The sequence below is a fragment of the Hetaerina americana genome, unplaced genomic scaffold, assembly GCF_022747635.1.
Source record: "Hetaerina americana unplaced genomic scaffold, ioHetAmer1.1.p SCAF_11, whole genome shotgun sequence".
Taxonomy (NCBI): Eukaryota; Metazoa; Arthropoda; class Insecta; order Odonata; family Calopterygidae; genus Hetaerina; species Hetaerina americana.
In genome coordinates, this window is record NW_027286181.1 from 28,952,244 (window position 1) to 28,970,846 (window position 18,603).

The window sequence follows — 18,603 nt, forward strand, 5'->3', positions numbered from 1 at the left end:
CACTTTTGTTTTAATTTTCTCCCCGATTCCAATAAATTGTATGCGATGTAATGGTCACTATGGTACACGATGTTACTACATTGTTTTAACAGTAAAGATTTTTTCCTTTTTTGGAACATAAAACATTTGAACATAAAAACTCAAAACCCATGCATTAAAAATGAAATAAAAAGATGGCACAAAGCACTTTAATGTCAGGTAAGACGAATGATGTTCAAAGTGAAATTCTCTCATTTGTAGGGACATCAGTGGATGAGTCCATTAAAGTTGCTACTGTGGTACTTCCTGCCATTATTTGAATTTACTTGGAATATTGGTATATAATTAATAAGAAATATTCATTAAAGGTGAATGAAATGATTTTGAGATGAATGGATGTCCTGCGTGTGTGGCAGAGAGAGAAATAAAGCGTGGTGTGATGCTGTTGACGTTGATGGAGATGATTCGGCGTTATGATCAGCTATTCGTGTGCTCTAACTTGTCTTAATGTTATCTACATGATGATTTCAGACATATATAAACTATGCCCACCAAGTAAAAAATAAAGGCTAATTTATGAACTTGTTCTGTAATAAACAAACCGAAAGATGAAAACACTGGTGTGAGTGGATCATTCTTTCATGTCTCCTCAATACAAAATAAAATTTCAAGATCAAGCATAATAAGACCTAATTTGAATATCCATTTTTTTCCATCAAAAATATGAATTGGAAAAAACAACCCTTTCTGCGTCACTTTGTGTCAAACAATGACCAAAATACGTAAATGATATCATGCGTGTATTTTTCCAGAGTATTATGTTTGTAAACATGGACATGAATTTGAATACGAAATGAGTAACTGTCAGATAGATTGACGATTTATACCGTTTTTTCTTGATGTACACATAAATACTGATCTAATTTTCTCCTAACACTCAGTTGGTTTCATTTTTTACTATGGGACTTATTTGTCCTTTACTGTTTTTTTAACCAGCACAAATGTCACTATTAGCAGCTCAGTTTTTCCACGGACCTAACAGGAAGGATATTCAGGACACCCAACTTGACTTGAAATTTTTGTCAATTCGTATAAAATACATCTCTCTGGTGACATCTGTTTGAAGATAAGTATTACGAGTAAGTATTAGAAGATAGAAAGCCTCCTTAATTTGTCTAAGAATTAAATGGAAAACATTTTCGGAAATTCCGTCGCGAGCAGTATTTCTGGATTCTACGTTAAACAGGGTAGCGATCGACTAAATGTTTTTTTGACTTCAGACTACACGAGATTAAAATGTTAATATTTCAAGGTTTTTCTGTCATGAAATGTTCCTGATGAAAGTTAAGATGTTTCTGACGAAACAAACAGATTACAGATTTGGACCCCCCCCCCCTTCGTAAAACTAGAGTCCGCCATAGCAACCACTTGGTTCATTCGCAAAGGTAAATAAACCAGAAAAATCATCCTTCTACCGTCCACTCACATTGTTTCATCGGCAAAACTATCAATTCCACATCATTCTTCGTTTTTTTTCGCTTCAGACCTTGGTCTTTTTCGGATTTCCCGACCTGGAGTTTTCAAGAATTGACATATTCTCGGCTAACCTGATCCGCCTATAATTGCGTTCCGCCCATCTGTGCGTTCTTTTTTGCAAGAGAAAACACTCAGTTTTCGCTAATTATAACTCTGACAAGAGAGAAACATTTTTTTAAGACTTGACCATACACCCCTTGACGCATTCCTTTGTTTCGGACTATTTTTTAATCCGTAGAAAAATTGTTCATTCATTTACGTCCACTTCCTAAGAAATTTCACATTTTGTACGGGCGTCAAACTTTTCATGGATGAATAATCAAATGAGGCATATCTATTCGGAGGGGTGCTAAAAAATCTGGCATTCATTAAACGTATAACCGGAAGCTGTAGTGACGAAAAAGTGAAAGAAACGTGCTACTTTTCTTTGGTAAGGCATCACATTTAGTATGCGGCGAGCGTTTGAGATCCATTTCAAATTACAGAATCGAATAGAGTACAGAAAAAGGCCGCTAGGTTCATGAAAAACTCGTACCAAAGGACACAAAGCGTCACACAATGAAGATAGAATTTGGGGTGGGAACAAATTGAGTGGTTTCAGGCGTAATTAGAACATAATAAAGAAAAAACTAATACTTTTCCACCAGATAAGTTCAGTAATACGACCAGATTTCGATGTATTGCATCATCTTCAAGATCTTCATCACCTGAAGATGATGTAACACATCGAAGTCTAGTGGTACTATTAAACTTATCTAGGGGAAAATTGTTACTATCTTCTCTCTATTGGTGTTGTAACCTTTAGTCATGCGAAGACGCAGGGTTCGATTAAACTTAATACAAAGATATAAAGCGTGTAGTTTTGCATCCGCTTTGGAGATATAATTAGGCCCTCTAATTACATTCGCAGGGTATAAAATTGTCACAGAATTAGACTGTCGAACTGATAGATTCAAGTACTCGTTTTTCCCGCGCACCATTCGCGACAACAATAAAAAGGGGGAACACCTTAAAAAATAATAGGTTCGCGCTGTCGAAAACGGGAATTTAATTTGTGGGTATTTAATCTTGTATACGAGAGAGATCTCGTATAAAAGATTAAATTCCCACAAAACACTCTCCAAGTCTGACGTGCACCCTTGTGCCAGGTTGGGTGTAGGTGGATGCATATAAAATCTATTGTATTTGTGAATTCTTGGTCCGGAAAGCGTAGAATACTAACCGATAATAAGTGTCTGAATTGCATGAGTAACCACCCTCTATTCATGTATTTTCTTGTCCTCTTTGTGTAGGCATAGGAATAGCTACTAACCATGTGATACACGTAGTATAGGCATGTTGCATTATTGGTGTTCGGCCGTCCCTTTTCCACGCGGTTTTTGGTGGATCGCGGGGTGACAGGCGCATGAGGAAATACGTAGAGGGAGTATATGTAGAATGACTGGTGACCTAACACCCCCTGCCACGCGTCCTTGCGATGCTTGCGGGGTATTATGTAGACGTAGTCATTTCAAAATTCATTTTCTGGCCATACCATGGAATACGTTTCCATTCATGCTGATAGTCCTAGTTTAACACGATTATAGCACTATTTAAAATCATAGTTATCAACCCGAAGGTCGGTTTGATCGGTGAGGGTATAGCTGACTTAAAACTTTAGTTCAGCGACGTGTGGCATTCACAAATTAACAGGGTAGAAGGGATAGTTCCTCTCTCTGTTCCGTCAATGGTTTCCCAGGAAGATTCGGTACCCTAAAAATCACACAGCTTGGTTGAAACTGAGGGCGCCCAGATGAGTCACCCGAAATCAAATCGGACCCTTCAGTCAGTAACCTAGCGCTCTCTACCCACTGGACTAACACTTTAATATGGTATATATATATTTGTGATCCCTGTAAAAATAACTATTCATGAAGCTATGCTTGAAATTATTTCGCCCTTTAATTGTACTTTCGTGATGACTCTAAATGGTATACATGTATTTAGATTTCGATTGACTTTTTTCCGTTCATGGATTCTTGTTCACAAATGAAATCTTCTGTTTGATACCAGGCAAGATATGCGATTCATGCTTCGCCGCCAAAAGCACCATCTAATATTTCAAGGACAACCCAAAGACGGGCGACAGAATGTATCCTTATCACGTCTGTTGCTCTCCGTTCTTCCACGCCACGCTTGATACCTTCGACATTTTAATTGTACGAAATTTCAGTTTTACGATATTACACCCAACATGTTTATTGACCCCGAAATTTCCAAAATCTATGAAATTACAGTATTGGAATCGATATACCGCGGGGAGGTATACGAGGGGGGATATTAAAAAAAAATATATATATAATATATAATATTTATATATGTATATGTATATGTATATATATATATATATATATATATATCGTACAGGTCTGAGACACATATGAGGGCTCCAATGAACAAGATTACGCTATATGCACATTTCATGGTAGAAGATGGATCACCTCAGGTCATGGTTTGTTAAGCTTGCTCATCTTATCCGGCTAGTATCGTAAGGGTTATTGACCTAAGGTAATAATTGTGGCAGCCCTTAGAGTTGTCTTGTTTAAAGCCCTGCCAGTCTGAAAATTACCTGTCAATCACTTCAATCCTTCATAATTGGTGTCTCCCATCACCAGCTTTTCGCACTCTTACGTTCATCTAAGCATAACCTGGCATCCGATACTACAATTAACCGTTCTTCAAATCCGCATACTTCCTTCCGCCATCCATTACATCCGGAATACCTATCCTATTCCTAACCCTTCCTTGCGTGCCAAGCGTTCTACCCTCTACGGTCTTTAAAGTTCCATCGTCAATCAAACTGCTATTAATTCATCTTTTATTGTCTGCTATGTATTTCTCCCAACAGCCCTCTCTCCTTCCTCACCATTCCTAGCATTTCGTTTGTTTTCCTTTCCCTTCATTTTATCTTTTCCATCCTTTTCCATACCCACACCTCAAAACGCCTTCATTATAAGCCTATCGTCTTGCTTCAAAGACCAAGTCGCTGTACCGTACAAAACCACGCTCCTTATAACAGTTTTTGCGTCTTTTCTCTGCCTCCCAATCATCAATTTCCTCCTTTTGCTTTACATGTTACCCCAATTTAGTGCTCTTTTAAATCACGACGTTACGTTGACTATTTTGCCTCAGACGTATTTTATGAGGTTCCCCTCTTCTTTTGCAGTATTTATTGGAGTATTCTAGGCATTTATTTCGCCACCTACTTTAAGAAAATTTATCCAACATTTACTTTGTCCATCCATTTTATTTTCATCTTCGTTCAGGTGCACGCGTTTTTCACATCTTCAAGTCAACCCCATGAATTTGATGCTTATCTGTATCCTGGGCTCATTTATTTAAATGCAATTATTACACGCAGCAGCGTTGACTGTGGGATTGGGGGGTGGGGAAGGGACTACCCAAGAGTATATAAAAAATACGCAATAGGGATAATCATTTACACTTTGTGCTCCACGTGGTTTTTCTTTCGAGACAAATCGGTGGAATGGTTGAAAGAGTGACGGAAAGTGACTGCGAATATCTCTTATTTTGGCCAGGAAAAAATAAAACCCATGATTCGTAGTTTGTAATGAACGGATTGAGGAAAACGACCAGTGAATTCGAAAATATTGTTGTTTCCTTGTTGCTCCTAGAGGTTCACACTAACCTGCTCTGGATCATTCACACAACGTGCACTGCATACGAATGAGGATGAACAAAAAAGGGCAGCGGATGATGAATGGCTCCCACGTCAACGGGAAGCTCGTTAAGGCAAGGTTTTCCTTAACAATCCGTGCTTTTTTTCACAAATACGCTGAGGAAATGGCAATAGGGCAATGGGAGGAGATGTTGATATGAGTGAAAGTACGCGACGGGAAAAACGTCTTTTTTCGGATTTCTGGGTACGATTACACCTTCAGTTAACCAGTCAACCAAAAATTAACAGTAATTTTTGATTGCATGTGAAAAGCAGCCGTGATATATATATATATATATATATATATATATATATATATATATATATATATATATATTCCCGGGCAAGGCACTCTAGGCACCTGCAGCTCCACCCAAGCTATGTGATTTTTCGGGTACCAGGTCTTCCTGGGAAACCATAACCGGCACAGGGAAAGGAACTGGCCCCCCTACCCTGATGTGTGAATTTTCACACGCCGTATAGGGCTTAGTACTGGGTGATCTCTACCATCACCTACTAAACCGACCTTCGGGTTGATTACTGTGTTCATGGTTTATATATATATATATATATATATATATATATATATATATATATATATATATATATATATACATACACATGTAGACATACATACCCACACACACATACGGATGGCACGCATTCGCTTTCGTAGAGATACGATACATGCATAAAATTTGATCCAAAACTTGACCAAACACTGAAAAAAAGGACACCCACGAATGTGTTTGAAATTTGGACATACCTGTCGTCATCCTCAGTAGAACTGACGGTACCCAATGCCATAAGAGTATTCATAACATTTTGGATACTCACCATCAATTTCTATGGTAACTAACATGGAAAGACCTAGCTTATCATCGTCATCAGTTAAGAGTGCATTTATGGCTACAAATATAGATAGATATTTTCAGAATAGCATGTATATGATTAATCGATGCAATCTTCTATCATAACATTTCGATGCAACCTCTTTAAAGTACTGCCAAGGCGTAAAAACGAAAGAGTACTTCCTTACGGAAGTATAAAAGACGACCAGTTAATGACTATTATACAATAATCATGAACATCATAATATTACTTCAAGCATAGCTCATAAAACTGCCAAAACTATTCATAGGTAACGTGAATCAATATTCCGTTGCAATTGGCAATAATAGAAGCCGATACGTCTTAGGCGGAAATCGTGACGATCTACATTAGATCTGAGTAACAAGAACACCAACGTTCGGTCGTTTACACTCTCATTAATTAATAATAATATTATGCTTCACTTTATGTTGTTACCACCTTCTATTTGGACTATATTTATTTGTATTAAACTTTCATAATCAAATATGGCAAACTATTAATTTCATTACTTTGGCTAAAATCGCATAACATGCGAATATCATCAGACCAAGTGTTAAAAAAATACGTTAAGTGATCTTTCCAGTAATACCTGACCTTGTTAATTCCTTATACGTATATGGCACGCAGCCTATTTCTGAAACTCACATACGTTAATGAGTATTCCTCGTGCTTGAGTTATACTCTATGATACTTAGACTAATCAACGTTTGGACCTCAATAAATAAGTTGCCATTTTAAAATTATACATAATATTTGCGCCTATTGCTTTCCGAGATATGCTAACCAGGAATAAATGCCGTAGATATGCTCATAATTTTATTTAAATATGTGTGTTGTCGACAGAGTCGACGATTTCATATGATTAAATTTTCAGAGAATTGAATTAAAGCTAAACAATCATTTGGACTTTTTACTTTTAAAAATGTCCTTATTAATATCTCGGTCATTTAAGATAACTTATTTCTTCGAATCAGTTAAAATCTCTAACTCCAAGGTCACGTGTTAGGAAATCAAGATGGACTGAAACTCGGCTTGAATGCTTTTTTAGATTACAGACAAGTAAATGTGACTGTATTCTACAGGCAAAGTACTTTACTTGTTGAATACATCAATCTAATATAAGTAGAATGCCAGTAATACCTATAGAATAATCCATCTTTTTAAAGTACAGTCAAGTTTCATACAAGTTTTGCATGATTGATCCTTCATATGGCCCGCCATCCGATAGTCTGTTGGTTTCACAGATTTGCCGAGAAGTCATTGGGCAACGTTTTCAAGTTCCCCCCACTTAAAATCTCCTCAACCTCCGTCCGATAGTGAGCTTTGAAATGAATGGAAGTTGACGAGAGGAAAAGGTGGTGTTACGTCAGAGGTTCGTGAGTCACTGGAAGCACTTTGCCCAGTTCGTCGTTAACTCATTCGGCATCAATCTTGGTCCGAACGGGTAGTTGGTTCATGAAACTCCATTGAAGCAGTTGCATCGAAAAGTTGGTGTCAAGGAGGTTGTTACCTAGTGCAGTGGAATTCTCTCAAAAGGAAGACTTAAAATAAATTTCATCGTACCGAGCGAATTAGCATTATCTACCGACTAAGACAATCAGCCGACATGACAGAGCCCACCGTGAAAAATGAAAACGCTTCGTCACAACTGGAATGCATGCAAAGGATTTCGAAGATTCCCATAGTGGAACTTATGTGGAACCAAACCACTGGAATGTATGAGAAAGTTAAGGTATGGAATTAGGAGTGTTTACTTTAACCTTACAAGGCACTCATTTGGTCAAGTGATTCAAATGTATAATTCTGTTTTTAGGGCTCACATGGAGTTGTTAACTGGACCCTTACGTCTGCTGAAGCGACGGTTCATAAAGCAATGCAGCATGCAGCACCTGTTGCTAAAAAGTTTGAACAGCCAATACATAAGGTTGACGAAACGCTGTGCAAAGGCTTGAATACCCTTGAAGAAAAAGTTCCCATTGTCAAGGAAAAACCTGAACTGGTAAATATACACCCTAACTATGTATGAACGTAATAATTTTATATTAAGGCATTCTATCGGTCCAGGCGAAAGCACTGGCCAGACGAAAACAAGTGAAAAAATAGTGTACTTCCTTTCGTTTGACATTTTAGGATTACGTAACTGTTAAGTTTGTATATTTTCGGATTACGTAACTAAGTTTAATGGAGTTACATTCGTAATCCCTGCATAATCCAAAGTCTAGTTTTGGATCACTCTAGGGTTAATAAGCATACTGTCTATGTTGTACGCATGAGGTGTTTGTAGATTTAATTCTGTGGTAGATATTAATACGGATGGAACTTAAAAACATTTCAGGTGGTTGCCGCAGCCAAGACTTACGTCAGTAGTACTATGCAGCCGGCTATGGAAAAAGTTGAGGCAATGAAAAGATTTGGAACAGCATGTGGCAATTATGCGATGGCAAGCTTAGACGCCACAGTAGAAATGGCAGATCAGTATGTCGAGTATTATCTTCCAGAGGAAACCCCCCAGCAAGAAGGTATGAATAAAGAAAGTAGTTAGGGTAATTTTTGGAATTCATTTGACCCCGAAAATGCGTGTAAAAATTAATTAGTCGCGAGGTGTCATCAAAGTTATTGTCCTATCATTTACCAGGTGGACCGGCTATTGTCCCAGACCAAACGATACCCCAGAGAGTTGGGAAAATATCTGTCAAAGTTGGCCGTGGTGTTTACCAGAAAATTGTTGTTCAAATGAAAACTCTAGGTGTAAGCAGTGAGAAGTCTCTCACATCATTGAGCCATCTCTCAGAAATGGTGAGTCATTCATTATACCATATAAGTTTTCATGTTCAGCTAATTTTACATTCATAATGACAGTGAAACTTAAGTTATTTCTTTTTAGACTTTTCTAATGGCGAGACTTGGCTGATGCAAAGCTTGGCTTTTCAATAAAATAATTTTTCAACTGTTTAAATTTCAACAATATGTCACTTTATATATTTTCTAACCAAAAAGATGAAGCGTTATGTAGACACTTCAAAACTTTCGAAGAAAATATCGCTGTTGGATTATCTTGTTTATTACTTTATATGTTGATTGCCTCAGAAAATCATTTAAATTTCATATGTTAGATTATTCTATCAAACATTCCTAGAGCTTTCTCTTAAAAAGTCACTATGGCGCATTGCAAAAAGGGTTGACTATACATAGTCAATTTTTCTGTTACATGGGTTTAATCAATAGACAGCTTGTGGCATAATGAAGGGTTTTAAATAAAGCTCTCTCTTGCACTGATGAGAGTAGCTTCTGTACAACCTTTGTTTGATTGTGATATTCCATTGAACTTGTCTTAAAATTAAAAGCTGATAACAACTACCGGTGAAGTCTTTGGAATAATGATGTGGATTGTATCACTTACCAACCAAATTCATGGCAATATTTCCAGTTGCACATGGCCAGCGTGACAGTGGACAGTGCAGCACTTGCTGCCAGAGCCAATTCATTGTGGAACCAGTTGAAAGCTGATGATGAATTTGCAGAGGGCTCCGAGGAAGAAAGTGGGGATAAGGTCCAGCCGGGAAATGTTGCGATTGCTGCTATAGTTGCTCGCAAACTCATTCGGAATGTTCTGAATCTTTGCTCTCAGGCAGCAAAGGCACTCCCTGCCCCTCCTGGTCCACTGGCTGCTCAGGCATCCGCATTACCATCTCAGTTGAGCACTCGTTTGACTTTGGCTGCGGACTATGCAAAACATGTTTATGAACAGCTCAAGGTGAGTTTTATTTTTTTGTCCCCCCTGATGTTTCCCCATTCTCTATAAATATTCTTAATATTTAACATGCAAACGCTTATTTTCCAGGAGTACAACTTTCATGAAGCTTCTGATTCGATCAAAACTAGTATGAAGGATCAGATAGTGAAAATACAAACTGTTTTGAAGGACCTTAATACTTACGCAAGTCAGTGGCTGGTAAGTAAGTGGCTAAAGCCATATTTTCTGAGGATAGGAGAGATGGTTGGTTTTTGTGATGGAAAAAAATAAAAATTGTTCTTTGATCTGCAGGAAAGCAACCATCATCAAAATGGTACTGTGGCAGAATCTACCTCAGAGACTCCTGAAGAGCAGAAGAAGAAATCTTAATAAGTTACTTTCTTTTCAACTGAAAATTCATCCTACATATTTATAACTTATGAAAGTGAATTTTATAGCTGCATGTTTTGTACATGCCCCTATTTTTGAAAAATTGATGTTAAAATGAGTTTGACAATATTTTATATTGTATGTTTAAAATGTATCATTCCATTATGCCATTAATGTTGTTGGAAATATAAACCACCTATTTCAAATGAGTGGGGGTGCTTAATGCTCAGTGGCTGTGCCAGTTTATGTCAAGGCACCACTCAGTTTGGTGATTTATAAAATTATAAGACTGAAATATTTACAATAAATAATACAATTCTTGTTGCTACAGTTAAAATTTGTTACTTGATGAAACCCCAAAAACAGTCTGAAACTTTCTAGAAGAGGCCATTAATATCAGCTGGCAATGTAAATGAAGATGTAAAGATTGCCAAGTGTAAAAACCAATCTCCTTGAGTGGAAGATGAACCCAAAATCCCTCTTTGTATGGCAGAGTGCTTCAGCCAAGGTTTTGCCAATATTCTTGTCAAAGCGAATGATTTTTGTACCATGAAATAGTTTCATTTTAGTGCACATCAGTGGATAACTGTTCTGCTGAGTCATCTGCAGTTTTTTTGAAAATGTAAATGAAGACATCCCCATGGTGTGGTACTGTGCTGTTTGGTGGTATAATAATATGGAATTTTACTCTACTGCCTCCATAGGAAATGAGTATGTCTCATTTAACATGCCAAAAATATTGACTAGTAAGACTGAATCCTAATCTTAAGGCCCCAAGTTCTCTTATGGCCATGGATGTTATATCTGACAGAAATCTGGAGATAACCTAAGTGAGGGAGGAAGGGAATGGTCTGCCATACCATGTGCTAACATAATCTTATACTTGAGTGGCATTTTTGAAATTCCAGTGATGCTGTACAATGTGAACATTAAAACTGAAACAAGGCCTTACTGTGAATAAATCCATCATAATTGTTGATATTACTAGCCTACCATACTGAGATAAATTTTGGGAAAAAACCATCAGTAGGGTATCATGTGTTGACTGGTGAAACAATCCTGCAGACTTATGCCAATAGTGATGAATATTTTGCTATATGGTGTAACACCCTATCCAATGGGTGCAATCCACCACGGCACAGTGGAAAAACACCCCGCAGTAGCAAATGGCATATAACTTGAAAACACGAAACCCTCTCTTGTCGAAATCAGTACTAGTATGTATGCATATTATAAGGCAATCTTTAAGACATCGGTTTTACAGAAATTTTTAGCTTAAACTTAGCAGGCTACATGATTGAAGATATCTTGAAAAGATAACCACTAAGATTTTGCTCAAATTCACACATTCTGTCAGCTGACAAAAAATATCAACTAAAGATAGTACACCATTGAATATGGTGTAGTACCAACAAAGGACTTAACTAGTATTGTAATTTAGGAAAAGGTGGGCATTAATATCATCATAATGTCCAGACTGACCAGAATGTGAAGTTTTCAATGCACTCACAAGGATAGATTTTGAATGAAAGGCCAATCTGTGTAAATTGAATTTCTCTTAAATTTATGAATCTGATACTATTACATTTGTAAAATCTGCTACTCGTTAAATTTTAAACCAAGTACCCTCCATATTATTTTTAGGGCATATTAAATTTTTATTCACAATACTTTCTGTTTATTAGTTGATTTTGAAAATTCGTGGGATTCTTTGAACATCTTAAGTGTTGCAAGGAGTTGAAGAAGAGAGTACTCTGTGGTTAGGGAAGAATGATACCCATGTAATAAGTTTTTTTGTGAATAACTCAGACCACATTAGATTCAAAACCAGGAATAAAGTCAAACCTTGGTAATTTTAAAACAGAAGTTTCTTTTTTGTTGCACGATGATTTAATAAAAACATCCACAGCAGTATGACGGAATGCCTACCTAAAATGATGCAATGCACTTTTCAGAAGTGTAAGCGCCCTCTCAAAGTAAAATTAAAGTATTTTCTCATATGAAGAGAAACTCTGTATTCCACCAAATATTGTTTTGTGACGGAAATGGCTGCTCTCACATTTTCAAAGCCATGAGAGTAGGTAGTAATTCCATAGGGGTAGGTAAAAACAAGGTGGAAAGTCAATGGAAAATACACACTCGGTCACTGTTTCCCGAACAAATGCTTCTTAAAATAACCCAGTGCCAATCAAGTTTAGTCTTGGCTTTTTGGTTTTCCATTGTTTCATGACCGTAGGCACATTAATTTTAAGTTTACAGTAATTTCATGATTTATTTGTTGTTTAAGGAAAAGTGTACATTCTTCTCTAGTCGCAAATCAATATATTTTTTCTTAATCTAAAATATTGCCTCTATCTATAACCAATCACCATAATTTTCTCTCTTATAAATAATGATGTTTAAATAATAAATAGATCATCATGCTAGAAGTCATGCTGTGACTTTTAGCATGTTATTCTGAAAGAAAATTTTGATGTATAGATTATCAAAACGATAAACTACAAGGTGTACTTTATTCCACCATTGCATTACTCACCCAATGAAGACTTCATTGTGCCTAAAGATGGATTAGAAACTTCCAAAGTGCCACAACTGCAAACCTCAACAGCTCCAATACTTTTCACTCAATGTAAGCACATGATTACCACCTTTTTCATTGATTAATAATACCACATGTCTCGCTTCTAAATTCAATTAATAAAACTGAATAGCTTGTAGCTGATAAAAGTAATTCACCTGACTGAAACATCATTAAGTGTTGACGCGACACGATACACCAATTTGTAGTTCTGATATGAGATGGCCGGTCAAAACACCTCCATTTTTCATTTTTGGCATTCATGCCATAAACGATAACATGTGATCAAGTTTTAACAATTTTTTAGTTGTTTCATTGATACAATTTAAAAAAGGAGCGCGGTCAAATCAATGTATGGGAAAGGCGAAACTTTGACATTGGCCTAATATGGGAACAGTAAGTAATAATCCCGATAAGGATGAATATAAATAAACATAATTTTGAAAATTAAATCCGATTTAGTAATTCTTTACGCTACATTGCAACACTAGATAATAATTTCGTATTGGCACCTAAAAACAACCCAATGGAGGCTTCGAAAGTCCCACACGACGCCATAAAAAATATATGAAAATTTCAGCGAAACGGTCTTACTATTAACTTTATAACAAGTATTAATTTTCCTAAATACCGCAAAGGAACTTTTTATAACATATATTGAATTAATATGTATTTTAGCATGTGAAATATTATTTAATTGCATGCTTTTGATGCATTTATATGGACTGTTTACATAAAGAATGCGCCTATGAATTTCTCATGAAAATCAGTTCTCTAAATGTTTTTCTGTATATTTCCCTACCAATGTCAGCCTAAATAAACATACTATTTCAATTATATGAATTAAATTTTATTTATTGATATAGTTTCAAAGTTTTGTCTTACAGAATATCTGTTTGCATGAATACACATTCTTCGCGTATACCCGTTCATCATCTGTTCACCGAGTCTGTGGAAAAAACCACAAACACCTGTTACTCCTGTTTAGTACCGAAGAACTTTGTGTAGAAGAGAGGTTGAAATGGCGGACGACGATTGGAGGAAAAGAGTTGGAATTGAAATTAATTTTAGCTCCGACGACGAGAGTTCTGATGGAGAAACAAGGTACCTATATTTTTATATTATGTTTTGAAAAATGAATGTTAACCAGTAGCTAGAGTTTGGAGAGGCGTTGTCAGCAGGGTAGTTACGTTCTCGTAACGCAGTCTTGCAAATTGCCGATCTAAATTTTGCCGAAGTTGTTCGTAGAAATGTCATGTTTGCTGTAGTAATAAGTAGTTTTTACGTTATTGAGATTGTAGCGATAGAAAATGTTTTATAGTCTGCTTACCATACGGCTTAAAATTGCTGTTAATGAATATTTTAAGGCATGCTGAAACAGTGTACATAGGAGAAGCCGGAGGTTGTACCAATAACAGCTTGGATGAAATCACAGATGGACTTCATATGGACGAAATTCTTAGAAAGTATGCTGATTATGGCCAAACCCCACCCAGAACACGAATATCGAATAAGGAGAAGCAAAGAAAAAGGAGAGAGAAAGATAATTTTGGGTACATTGAACTGTGTGTCTTAGAAACTTAAAAATTGTAAACCACTTTAAAAAAGTAATTAGCTTGCATTAATATCCAGTTTTTTTCTTGTTTTTTCGTGGGAAAAAATAACCAGTTCACCATGTTTTAAATTGCAGTTTCTTCCCTCTTTAGTAGGCGTAAATGTTCTTTCTCACAACGCTTTATCTATTACCTTCTGTTTTAGTTTATCGAAAATTTATTTATTCCCTTATCCTAATGTTTGCTTCTCTTTTCACATTGTATAATTAAAATATTCTTATGCTTGTTTTAAATTGAATGTGTTTTCATTTATGCTTTTTCCTCGCGTGCTATGGGATGTGTTACTTTACGACAGAAGATCAGTTATTAGGGCTCATGTGCCCTAATTAGGGAGTTGTTTCTCTGTAAAGCTGTCACCTAACCAGTGTTTGCTTTAAAGGGAGACGAAAAGTTCATATTTGGATGAATTTGTATCAGAATGTAATTCGTTTCGTAAATATTTGTTTGCCTTCTGAAGTCATAGTTTGTAACACCAGTTTCCCCCTCCTTGCTGCACCATTGATGTTAACCCATTAGGTTATCTCCCTCTTGAAGAGGTAACTATTGAATTTCATGAACAAGCTTATAATTTTTATAAAATTGCATTTAGTTATTATGGGACTATGCCCATGATTACGATTTTCCGAGTGAATGACAATTGATGTTCCCTTCAACAGGATTCCATTCTTCATTTTTTCACTCAGCCAGCATTCACGTAAGCATTGTTTTTCTCAGTTGCTTCACACATTCCGAGAGGCATTTCAGCAGCTTATAAGGTCCTAAAATGGGTAAAACGGTCAACACAAATCAGGGGTCACCTACTACTTTGTTAGTAGATGACCATTGATTCCTTCTTGGGAAAAGGGACCTTCAGTGGCCAACTTTAAAAGGGTTGCTTTGTGTCTCATGTGGGTTTTGGGAACTGGCCATTGGTAGTATGTGGTTGGGGAAACTGAGCTTCTCAATGTGAATGATTTTGTGCTCTTGTAAGATTCTATGGGATTTCTCTGGTCAATACCCCTGCTAATTATTTCTCCACACCTCTTATATTCCATATGATTTCCATCTTCTTTCTGTACATTCTTCATTTCTTTGTTTGATCCTGGGGATCGAGATGGTGCGGGGGCTAACGTACTGGCTTCCCACCCTGAGGGCGCGGGTTCAAATCCCGGCGGTGTTGAATATTTTTCAGAGGTATCTCGATCCCTACTTGAGGTGCTTTGTGGAGGGCACTTTGAGTGAGTACGCCGTCCGTCGGATGGGACGTTAAGCCGCGGACCCCTTGGCGCCTTTCGTAAAGAGTAGGCTAATGCCGACGCCGGGTTTCTCTCCACCCTTCATCCTTTCCTGTCCTTCCCCTATGGCGCAAATGACCTTAGCTGTCGGTCGCCTCCCCTCAAAACTACTACTACTACTTTGTTAGATCCTTCTCAGCTGATGCAGTGCCAGAGTCAAGTTAATGAAACTTTTAACAGTTATTGGTTACATTGAGCTAGCAGTATAACAAAATTAAATTTTTTAGCATCAACTTGTGTGAATTATACGAAATGTATTATTATTTTGTTGAACAACTTGTATTCTAGGTAAATGGCTTATTCATTCACATTAAGTTGTTGTGTAAGTGATGAATATGGATTTAAATTTGATTGCCTCAAAGAAAATGAGGATCTCTTGTGTTATAAAATTATTTAATGATGTTGGAAGATAACTGACAGCACCATTATTTTCTGATGTTATATACTACATCTGGCACTAGGTGTAAACTTTGAATAATTTCATTGCTTTTACGCACCAAATTTTTCATCTTATGCATTACAGTGATGTGAAAACAACACCGAAAGTAGTCCATGCCAGGAAGATGAGCCAGAGCAAACAATTAAGTTCCTTCAAACCCTTTGTGAATGCTTTGGATAACTGCAGTACCAGTATTAATCGCACAGAAAATGGTAATGAGTGGCAGTTATCTTGTCAAATTAAGATTTTTCCTTCTCTGTCAAATCTGTTTCTTCAGCTTGGGTACCAATGTGTCACTTTTGTTGGCATTTGAAAAAATGCCAGGTATTAAAAATTGAGCTCTGTTTATTAGAAGTGTCTAAGTTGTCCATCAGGGGAAGATTGACTGTAATTGGTTGACCAATTGTCAATGTACCCTATAAACTCCATATCTAACAACTTCTGCTCAAAATCTTAAGCCAATTATTACTAAAGTAGTAATAATAACATGAAAAAAACGATAACTTTGTATTGTTCTTCCTGGAAGAAGATAATACTTGTTTGCCACATTTTTTGTGGTATTCTGGCGCTAACGTTAGGTTTTGTGTTGAAACAGACTGAACAATGATATGTTTCTTTGCCTCTCTTAACAAAATACTACCAGAAATCCAAGATGATGATAAATCGTTTCATTCAATTTGCCATCAAATATATTGGCCAATATGTCTATCCTATTCCTACACCTTCCTCGCTTGCCTAACATTCTACCCTCAATGACAGTCCTGAACATCCCATTGCAAATGAAAATGTTCTGCATATAATTTTCCAGCCTCCTTTGAATTCCTCCCAACAATCCTCTGCCCTCCCTTACCATATGTAGCACTTCCTTGTTTGCCTTTCTGTCCACTTCGTACCTTGTCCGTCCTTCTCCACTGACACGCATTTCAAAAGCATCAGATGTATTACAATTGTCTTGGTTCTACAATCTTGTGCCCGACCGTGCAAAACCGTCTTCCATTTCAAAGTTTTAATGAGTGTTCTTCTGAACCTCTTTGCTCAATCTCCCTGTCAGTTTTCTCATCACAAAAGCTTCTTTGCCTGACACAGTTTTCCTTATGTCCCTACTACCCTGTCCAGTTGAGACCAAAACACTTTCAGGATAAGTAAGGTGTTCCACATGTTACAGTAATGACCTTTCTCAGAAACCACTTAGCCTTTGTCTTGTTTATGTTGATTGCATAACTTCTAATAAGGTGAGAATTTCTTTTTAGGTTGTTATGATTTTTGTTTGCTATGAAAATAACCTAAGTCATTGAGGCATCAAGAAATCCAATAAAATTTTATTTAGTATTCGCTCGGTGGCTTCTCCATTCACCTGAAATATTAGATCTTAAACCGAGAACTGATGTGCCAAAACTGATCCGTTGCTATGGCAAGCTACTCTTATCCTTCCATGCAAATGCCTGCCATGAACTTCTCATCTCATGCTCCATACTTGCTAATCATCCAATTTCAATTATCTCTCTTCCCAAAGGGCTACATTTTGGTACCAACTGGCAGTCATAGCAATTATTACTATATTTGTTGGATGAATTAAAGTGACTCTTCCGGCTTAAGGATGGGCATAGTCTGGGAAAGACGAGGCATCAAAAACCAGCATTTAAGTTTAAATGGACTTGATGATGAACAGGGTAAAATTAAAAAAAAAAACAGTGAAACACTGGTTTGCCAAATTTTTGTTTAAAAATCATATTTACTGCTATTGAAATATGGATTGTGTTTTTTTATTTTAAAATGAGAGAAATTAAAGAGACCGATGGATAATGTTTATTGGATCCTATGGAGAAGTTACTACCTTTGGAATGATTAGTATAGAATTTAAAAAAAAGATAATTTTTTGATTGGACAGATCATCAGAAAATGGAACAGGATAAACGAAAACGATGTTTGAAGCTGCTCAGAGAATCTCAACGGGACTTAAAATTGGACCTTGTAAATTTACCTTCAAGTAGTGTGAGTTTTGTTGAACCAGCAGATGATAGAGCTGAAAGCCTTCCAGTTATCAAGGTAATGTTCTCAATTTTATTTATTTTTGTCCAAGATGGAATTTTAATATTTCGCTATGATTTGTTATCATTCAGGTTGTGCCAGTTGATAGTATATTTGCAATTTTAATTGAAAAAATTATAAGCATCTTGGTGAATAGTCATGAAATGTATGACATTTAATTACAGTTTCTTGTCTCTCTTTTTTCTGGGATGGGAGAGTTAATATGAAAGTCCAATAGGCGTTGTCCTTCTATATCTCTTGTTATAATTCTATGTGTATCTATGGAACTTTGTCCAATAGTTACTAGCTAAATATTAATAACATCAATCTTGGAATTCGTCAATTTGTCATTTAATGTCATCTTTACTATAATTGTAGAAGATGATGCATGCCTATTGCAAGAATGACAATAAAATTGGTCCAGTATGTCTGATTTCATAGA

The 18,603-nt window shown here is 36.6% G+C and overlaps 2 protein-coding genes across 2 annotated transcripts in view; both read left to right on the forward strand.

The window, feature by feature from the left end:
• Positions 1-7,477: 7,477 nt before the first annotated feature.
• On the forward strand, positions 7,478-10,552 carry LOC139700837 (lipid storage droplets surface-binding protein 1-like). The gene is made up of 7 exons (XM_071599268.1): positions 7,478-7,838; positions 7,920-8,105; positions 8,442-8,625; positions 8,742-8,902; positions 9,534-9,860; positions 9,948-10,058; positions 10,152-10,552. The coding sequence occupies exons 1-7, from the start codon at positions 7,713-7,715 to the stop codon at positions 10,227-10,229; spliced, it is 1,173 nt and encodes a 390-aa protein (XP_071455369.1). The 5' UTR covers positions 7,478-7,712; the 3' UTR covers positions 10,230-10,552.
• A 3,276-nt stretch (positions 10,553-13,828) lies between these two features.
• Mekk1 (mitogen-activated protein kinase kinase kinase 4) overlaps positions 13,829-18,603 on the forward strand; it is a 51,922-nt gene continuing 47,147 nt past the window's right edge. Inside the window, exons 1-4 of the mRNA XM_071599685.1 lie at positions 13,829-13,911; positions 14,175-14,360; positions 16,218-16,345; positions 18,022-18,179. Coding sequence (XP_071455786.1) covers positions 13,829-13,911; positions 14,175-14,360; positions 16,218-16,345; positions 18,022-18,179 — 555 coding nt within the window. The remainder of the gene's footprint in view (positions 13,912-14,174; positions 14,361-16,217; positions 16,346-18,021; positions 18,180-18,603) is intronic.

Excerpts from the sequence above, each read along its gene's own strand:
- LOC139700837 (XM_071599268.1), top strand. The coding sequence starts at position 7,713 with ATGACAGAGCCCACCGTGAAAAATGAAAACGCTTCGTCACAACTGGAA. Across the intron at positions 9,861-9,947 it reads ATGTTTATGAACAGCTCAAG|GAGTACAACTTTCATGAAGC; the intron begins GTGAGTTTTATT and ends CTTATTTTCCAG. Across the intron at positions 10,059-10,151 it reads CTTACGCAAGTCAGTGGCTG|GAAAGCAACCATCATCAAAA; the intron begins GTAAGTAAGTGG and ends TTTGATCTGCAG.